We start from the raw sequence: 8,428 nt of genomic DNA on the forward strand, positions 1-8,428 counted from the left end.
TGGGTTTACAACAATACCTGAGCTGGGCTGATATAAAGCTTGGGACCCATTAAGCTGAACCAACCAGAATTTAATTATTTATATAAACACAAAAGCTCAACAAGATAAGGTTTTATTTTTCATACCAAATCGATCCAACATATTTTAATCTAGCCAGACGGCAAATATTGAGTTCTAAAGGCATGTGGGTGTCGTGGACCAGAAATCATGCCTCTTTTCATTCATAAATTCACGATTTGTTGCTGCAATTCTCAACACACTATCTTCAACGCAATCAATACATCCTCTATTTTGGTTTTTTATTTTTTATTTAATATTGATAGTAGAAATAATATACGAGGAATGCCTTGGCTAAGGAGCAAATCTCTAGTCACCATTAATCATAAAAAGATAAAAGTTAAAAAATACTTTATTGTTAATTTAGTTCAGTTAATATTATTTTGATTTAGTAATTATGTTTCATATTAATCTTATAATTCATTAAGATTGATTATTTCAAAGTTCATGATTACTCTTTTTAATAATGCTATTTCTAGTTAGAGTTTATATTATTTTAAAGGATAAATTATAAAATTAGTCACTTTTGTTTACTTCAGATTACGTTTTAGTCATTTGCATTATTGTTTTATTACGAAGTGGTCACTTTGCTGTTAAGTTTCGTTACCTCTCTAACGGTTGTCTTACGTGGCATTTCAAATTAGTTTTAAATGTCAACTTGGATGTTTAGCTGAGATGAGAATAGGTTTTTAATCCTTTTTTTTTTATGAAAATAAAATACAAATTTTTGTCCTAAAATTCAATTTTATCTTGTTTAAAAAGAAGCAATAACTGGGTTTTACAAAATTACCATAAAGATATAGGACCAAAGTAGTGAAGAAGACGTTGAACCCAAGTTGGGGTGAGGAATTCATTTTCAAAATAGAAAGTTGGAGAAAATTTTCCAAAACCCAGCTATTGCTTTTTTTCAAATAGGAGAAAATTAAGTTTTAGGGTAAAGTTTTGTATTCTATGTTCATAAAAAAATTAAAATATATTCTCCTCCAAGTTGCACATCCAAGTTGACATTTAAAACTCATTTAGATTGCCACCGAAGGATTGCCGTTAGAGAGGTGATGGAGCTTAACAGCAGAGTGACCCTTTCGTAACAAAAACGATAACGTAAGTGATTAAAACGTAACATTTCAAATATAAGTGACTAAAATATAATCTGAGACAAATAAAATGAATATTTTATAGTTTACCCTATTTTAAATGTATCTATTAATTTGAAATTGATAATTAATTTTATTGCATATTTGATAATTATTAATATATGATTTGTCTCAGAGATTTCGATTGGATGTATAAAATAATCTATTAAAATATTGGATTAAAATTTTTATTTGAAAAAGTGAGAAATTAAACTCAACTTATATTTACCTAAATTCATTTTTAAGCATTAAAATTTTTGTTTAAATTTTTTAAATTTCAAGTAAACCTTTATATTTAAATGAATAATTTAATATTTGAACATGTTAATAGAATTAGTTTGAAAATAATATAAAAGTAAACTAATTTTCAAGTAAAAACCAATTACTTGGATTTAATTATTTATTAATGCTTTAATAAATTTAATTAATTCAGTTAATGAAAAATTAATTAAAATATGAACCCAGCATATAAATAAATTCATTTTATATTGTCACAAGGAAAGACTGCTTAATCCTACACGTATTCTCGTTATTGTCTTCTTCTAGCCGTAATTTCCAAAAGTTTTTTGATAGATAATTTCCAAATTTTGATTTTAAAAAAAAATAGAAATTTGTGAAAAAAAAGAAATCACAGCGTCGTATTGTCGGTCATTTTCTCCGATGGAATCCCAAAGCTCCAACGAAGAGGATCAGTTCTTCGACGCATTTGACGACTTCCCCTTTTACGATTGCCTTACCTTTGACCAATCAGATCCTTCCACGTCTCACTTACCGTCTACTCTCCGCCGGCGAGCCTTATCTCGCCGGGGAATCTCCTCCAAGGAATCCGGAGGAGAGTCCCTTCCAGAAACTTCCACTCTCGAAGACCACTCCAGAACCAGTTCTAGAGAGCCAAGGTACAATCTCTTCCGCGATTTGAAGCCAAGCGACAGCACTTTGGTGGTAACCGAGTCGCCTCGAGATGGAGTTAACCCGATCCGTGTCTCAGAAGAGAACGCCGGCGTTGAATCCACTGTCACCACCGCAGAAAATGATGAATCACTTGACCAAGCCCGTTACTCCGCAGACTCGAGCGCCGAACTCAGTGAGTCGCTACATTCCTCTTCGAGTTTGCTACTGTTTATAGCTGGTTTAGTGATAAAGGCAATTGGGTTTCAGTTAAATTTGCTGATTAGCTCCATTACCTTACCTCTGTCAGGTATAAGTAGCTTCTACATGTTTGTTATTGATCCTTTTCAAGCTTTGAGTCATGGTAGAGCTTATGTAATCACAAAGTTGTCAAATTTATGGAATTCAATTTGTGGGTATTTCAGTCCTATGATGAATGATTGCTTGAACTACCATAAATCTATATGGAACCTCTTGTTCCGATTCGGCTGGGGAACGTTCTGGGCTACATATGTAGGCTGTGCTTTATGTGGGTTATTGTTTACTTCACTTGCTACTAGTGGGATTTTGATGAGGTATTTGGTGGATGAACCATTGGAGATAAAGGAAATGTTGAACTTTGATTATAGTAAGAGTAGTCCGGTTGCATATGTTCCGATTGTGTCTTGTGCCGCCATTGGTTGTGGTGCAAAATGTATGGAGAAGATAAATGTTGGGAATAATGTGGGTTCTCGAGTCATACCGATGGATCACAAATTGAAGGTTACTGTGTCTTTGACATTGCCGGAGTCAGAGTACAACAGATATCTTGGGATGTTCCAGGTATTTGTTTGATTTATGGAATGCCGAGGTTGCTATCATTTTAATGTTATTTTACTTCTGATCATTTATGTTTACATTTTATATCTAGAAACTGATTTTATGGTTTAATTTGTCTTCTCGTGGCACTCGGAGTGACTGTTGATCTTAATCATCGAGTGAATAGGTTATTATTTCCATGAGCCACTTACCTCTTCAGCTGGGGAAAATGTATAGCCAGTATATTTGCGTGAAATGATAGTATTGCTAACGTCATGATTCAGGGAATATTGGAGTTTGCTGCTTCTTATACTAGCATGTCTAATAGGTTAGTGTCAGCCTGATACCATAAGAGAGTTCTAGAATAAGTTGGGTCATCTTCCAGTGATTTATCCATTGCGTCTAAGCCACTTGAACTAAGAGTCATAGACCACTTTCCTCTGCTCCACAACATTTCTATCACATATCTACTAAATTATGTACTATAGCAATTGTGGTTGGTGATAATTTGGATGAAACCGAGTCTAGAAACAGGCTATGAAATTTTGGTAACCAGGAAAGATGGCCATTTCATAGAAGGTGGCTTCTTCCTGAGTAGTGAATGGCATTTAATTTAATCAGTAATTTGACTGTTAATTTTGGGAAAACAAATTTGCATTGATGAACTGTCCTGCAACTTTGTTCTTTTTGAAGGTCAGGGTAGATTTCTTGTCTGTTAATGGTGAAACTCTTGCCAGCTCAAGCCGTCATTGCATGTTGAAATTCAGAAGTGAGCCTATCCGGTTTCTACTGACAGTCTTCAAGATTGTTCCTCTAATCACCGGCTACAGTTCAGAAACCCAGATTTTGAATCTGAAGATTAGAGGTTTGCACGAAGGAACCGTGCCTACTGCTTGCTTAAGGGTAGTACTTGAACAACGAGCGGAGTTCAGATCAGGTGCTGGTATTCCTGAACTATACGATGCATCCCTCATCCTTGACTCAGAACTTCCTTTTTTCAAAAGAATGATATGGTATTGGAGGAGAACTATTTTTATATGGCTCAGTATGACATTGTTTACCACGGAGGTACTGTTTACTTTAGTTTGTTGTAGACCTTTACTCATTCCAAGAACACGAATGAGAGATGGTTCTACCAGGAACATGTCTACACAAAATAGTCGACATCCACAGATTTGAAGTGTTCTGGAGTTTAAGGTAATAATACATGAAACTCAACTGTTTTTTATGTAGTTGATGAGTTGATTAGTGGTTGCATAGATGATGGAAATAATGGACATTTTGTCTGACTCTCTTACTGAACACGACCCGTTGTAGTCTTTTAGTTGCCATGTTCCGTGTTTAGGATTAGAACACATGACTCGGAATTAGATTTTTTCGATATCAATAGGTTACTGAAATGTCGAAAACCTCATGCCCTACAGGAATCACGTGCTTGTTGAAGAAGAAGAGGTTTCCTCAATTTGAGCAATCTTTCCAAGGGGATGCATACCATGAAGTATGCATATGGAACATGCATGATACATGTGATCTCAACCAATCCTTTTAATTTAATTTTTAATCTTTCAAAGGCTTGAAGGTTTTTTTTTCTTCACATCACATTATATAAGAAAGTTACTTTGCATTCTTACTTTTCCGAGTTCACATAATTTTGATGATTTAATAAAGAACCATTTTGATGGTTTGGATAAGAAGATAAGTTTCAAGTGTCTACATGGAAGAAATTTCCAAATTAATTCAAGCAAATCATGGCACTGGGAATTTAAATCAACTGTTTTCGGGACTTGGAATTTAATGGGGAAAGAACAAAGGATCAATGCAAAACTACTGGGTCAAATTCTATAAAAGGTCCTTGTAGTATACGTTTTTGGCTGATTTTGTTTTTCTTTTATAATTTGATCTTTTATTTCTAGTTTGTTCATGTTTAGATATATGTATTTTTGTCTTGATGACAACTTTTTCAATTAATTTCATTAAATAATTTAATGTAATAGTGAAATTTTTTGTATAGTTGGATAAATATTATTAGTATTTTTTTTGGTTAATTATACCCAACTATTTGACTTTCTTTTTTGACACAATGTATATATATATATGGAGGGTTAAAATTTTTAGAATTAAGACTAAATTAACATAGTGTATAAATTTTAATGGTTAAAATTTCTATTATGTCAAATTTATCTTTTGACATCCACCATAAAAGAAAAAATCGAATGGTTCGGTGATTATTTTGTATTTTTCATAATTAAGTGATTAAAAGAGAAATTAGTTAATAATTGAGTGACAATAAGTATAGTTCACCCTTTTTAAAATGTGTTTGAGAATGGAACATATACCTCAGAAATCTTTTATAAAATTTGATGAAAATACAGCAGAAATGAGCCAATCTCATTCATTCATTCTCAATGATCAGTACATTCTTATCTTTGGTTTGCAATATCAATAAAGGTTAATATGAACCAATTCTATCAAACACTATTATATAGTTCTGATTTACACAAATCAAAGCAAATAAAAGTAAAATCTCCTTTGGTTCCTCCCCTATAGTACAATTTAACCAGAATTACGGGAACTCTTGAGGAAAGAAGCACTCTTGGTTATCTCCCTTAATGGCTTGTCTGTGTACCTCACCATGTTATAAACCCATGCACCTGACACTGCCCCAAGTGTTGGTGACGTCAGATATATCCATATCCCCTTGTAATGATTCGACACAATTGCAGGTCCCAAACTCCTTGCTGGGTTCATTGATGCTCCTGTAATTGGCCTGTCCAAACAATATCTTAAATCCTCAGCACAGAGTTGTAGTGTTAAAAATGATTAATATAATTTTTAGTCCTTGGACTTAGCCATTAGGTCCATTTTGGTATTTTCACTTTTTTGTCCATTTTTTTATCTAAACTTGGCAACTATATTCAATTTGGTCCCTTAACTTAGCAAACGTAAAATTTTGATAATGTGACACTATGGTATTGTGTTATTTCATTATTTTAAAATTAAAAGAATATATTTAAAAGTGATGAAATGACACAATCTCATAATGTCACGCCATAATATTTTAGTGAATCCAAGTTTTGGGATTAAAACAGACTTCATTGTCAAGTTTAGGTACTAAAGTTGATTAAAAAAATAATATGGGCGAGTTTAAAATAGGTTTGGGTTAGTCTTTTGCAAATATGAACGAGTTTGGACAAGATTTTAGGCTTATATTTAGGGTTAAGCTAGACTTTAGCAAACATAAAATATATTAGTATGTCCAAGCACAACTCTAACTAGTAGGCTAGTAAATTAAGGGGAAAATGTTTAAATACCCAGCAAACATCACATTAATCAGCACAGTGGCACCAATGGCAAGTCCAGCAAGTTCTCCAATCTGCCATTAAAAGAAAAAAAAAAAGAAGGTGTTTAACCAATCAGAATATGATTTGTGTTAACTTAAAACAAAGGCTTAATGTCGTTTCCAATACAGATAAGATTTAAAATTGGGGAAGTCCCTTTCATTATTAGCCCCTTTTTTATTCCATTTACTTTGGAACATATTAGGCAAATTAATCAATGATATAATAAATATTTGACTGTTTGAATCATTCGATTCCGTTCCCATCATCTTCAACCTCTAGCCTTGGTTATACCAAAAAATAAAATGAACATTGATAGCATACTTACAGCTCTGTTATCAGTGGCAACACCAGATATAATGAACATTAGGTAAAAAGTAATGATGAACTCGATCCCAAAAGCCTGCAAATCGGACCCTTGCGGCGATGTTCCGGCAAAGACATCATGTGGTCCGCTAAATAACAACCGAAGTGTACCAGCTGCTAGTGTTGATCCAATAACTTGAGCTAATACATAAGCAGGGACCTAAAAGTAAAAAGAGCAATCAAATTAAGAGACTTGCAGAACCATTGGCTAGGATACCAAATTTCTTTTTACCTGTTTGAGAGGAAATCTTTTGCAGGTAGCAAAAGCAATGGTGACAGCAGGGTTGAAATGAGCACCAGAGATGTGACCTAAGGAATAAACCAAGACCATTACAGCTAATCCCCATACTATGGAAATCCCTGGTAGTGATACCACTTTCTCATTGTTTACATTCACCACCACCGCTGCACAACCCGCAAATATTAAGAAGTACGTGCCTAACACCTCTGCCATTAGCTGCAGATTCGGATATAAAACAAAACCATCTTACCATCATCATCATCGTGATATTTATGTATGTATGTATGTATGTAGAGTTACCTTTTGAATGAAGGGTACAGAGAAACCCAGGTCAGAATCTTTTCTTTTTGGAGCTGATGAAGGAGGAGGATGATTATGACTGGTTTCACCATTAACATTCAAAACTACTTCATGGTTTCCATTACACCCAGAAATCTCCGCCATGACAACAACAAAAAGAAAAACAGGGGAAGGGGAAGGGGACAAAAGACAGAGAAAGATTGTTTCTTCTGCCAGGCTCTGGTTCCTCAACAATCAAATTTGTCTACCTATGAAAGCAAAAGCCAATTTAAAGGTCAAAAACAAAAACAAGAGAAATTTTTTATTTTTCTAGTCTAAGGTCACATCTTGGTTAAAACATTGAAATTATATCGGTGATCCCAAATTTAAAATCTCTTAAATTTGTCAAATATGTATTAATATTTTTTATTTTAATTTAATTTTCTTTATAAATTCTTATCATAACGAAATCTTTAAATAGATGCTATTTGTTAAATACGAGTTTCAGGTTAATCTAAAAATTAATAGAGATTTTACTATATGTATGGGTTTTATATTGTTTAAGTCTTATATTTATCTTTTTTTGTGGACTTAGGAGGATAAGATTGAAAAATGTGACTTTAATAGAACTTTATGAACAGAGAAGACATTCAAGGCCGCTTTAATTCATGTTCTAAGTTCAACCACCCACCGGTAATATAGAAACTCATGAATGCCATCCTCTAAAATGGGTCAAGTTTTCTTAAATATGGGCCAAATTTTGTTATTGCCTTTTTTTTTTTTTCGAAAAAGTTCACTTAGATTAAGACATTCAGATAAATTGGGTTTTTATTATTCATAAAATCTGTAAAAATTGTATTTATTTTCGATGAAATTAGGGTTTCGAATAAAATTATATCAATCGCAATACTTTTGTAAAAGCTGATTGATAAGTTCTTAAGGTAATTAAGTTCCGTGATGTATGATTTATAAATAGTTGAAGTTATGCCTTTTTTTTTAGTTATACATTGTTGACTGCTTAAATATTTTAATTTGTAAATTATTTAAATAATTGTTACTTAATTTACAAGGAGAATATGTGTCATGATTTAACTAAGAATAATTCATAATCAACTCCTCTAATTGTAAGCCAAAACATATGTATGTACTTTTATAATCAAAGGCTTTCAAATACGTATCTTTGTTACAAACAAATAAACAAATTTGATTTTGGGTCATATTTTTCATGATTGTTTTGCGGTTCATGTTTGGAATTTGTGGTTCTGCTTCCTAATAACATTGTCTCTAAGTTTCAAACTCATGTTCTCTCATTGGGAGTGTAATAGGCC

General features: G+C 32.9%; 2 protein-coding genes across 2 annotated transcripts; one reads left to right on the forward strand and one right to left on the reverse strand.

Moving 5' to 3' along the window:
• The first annotated feature begins 1,688 nt into the window (after positions 1-1,688).
• Positions 1,689-4,723, forward strand: LOC108487173 (seipin-2). The gene is made up of 3 exons (XM_017791440.2): positions 1,689-2,900; positions 3,570-4,073; positions 4,301-4,723. The coding sequence occupies exons 1-2, from the start codon at positions 1,851-1,853 to the stop codon at positions 4,053-4,055; spliced, it is 1,536 nt and encodes a 511-aa protein (XP_017646929.1). The 5' UTR covers positions 1,689-1,850; the 3' UTR covers positions 4,056-4,073; positions 4,301-4,723.
• Positions 4,724-5,222: 499 nt separating this feature from the next.
• LOC108487573 (aquaporin NIP1-2) lies at positions 5,223-7,484 on the reverse strand. Its single transcript, XM_017791946.2, has 5 exons — positions 7,122-7,484; positions 6,813-7,037; positions 6,543-6,740; positions 6,188-6,249; positions 5,223-5,643 (listed from the first exon to the last, which is right to left on the reverse strand). Exons 1-5 carry the CDS (start codon positions 7,263-7,265, stop codon positions 5,430-5,432), a joined length of 843 nt encoding a protein of 280 aa, XP_017647435.1. The 5' UTR covers positions 7,266-7,484; the 3' UTR covers positions 5,223-5,429.
• Between the last annotated feature and the right edge of the window lie 944 nt (positions 7,485-8,428).

The sequence above is a fragment of the Gossypium arboreum genome, chromosome 10 (genome assembly GCF_025698485.1).
Source record: "Gossypium arboreum isolate Shixiya-1 chromosome 10, ASM2569848v2, whole genome shotgun sequence".
In the NCBI taxonomy this organism is placed as follows: domain Eukaryota; kingdom Viridiplantae; phylum Streptophyta; class Magnoliopsida; order Malvales; family Malvaceae; genus Gossypium; species Gossypium arboreum.

Bases quoted from the DNA above. Each gene is read 5' to 3' on its own strand.
- LOC108487173 (XM_017791440.2), top strand. From the start codon at position 1,851: ATGGAATCCCAAAGCTCCAACGAAGAGGATCAGTTCTTCGACGCATTT. The intron at 2,901-3,569 runs GTATTTGTTTGA...TTCTTTTTGAAG, and splicing joins GATATCTTGGGATGTTCCAG to GTCAGGGTAGATTTCTTGTC.
- LOC108487573 (XM_017791946.2), bottom strand. From the start codon at position 7,265: ATGGCGGAGATTTCTGGGTGTAATGGAAACCATGAAGTAGTTTTGAAT. The intron at 7,038-7,121 runs GTAACTCTACAT...CCGAATCTGCAG, and splicing joins CTGTACCCTTCATTCAAAAG to CTAATGGCAGAGGTGTTAGG. The intron at 5,644-6,187 runs GTATTTAAACAT...TTGTTTGGACAG, and splicing joins ATTAATGTGATGTTTGCTGG to GCCAATTACAGGAGCATCAA.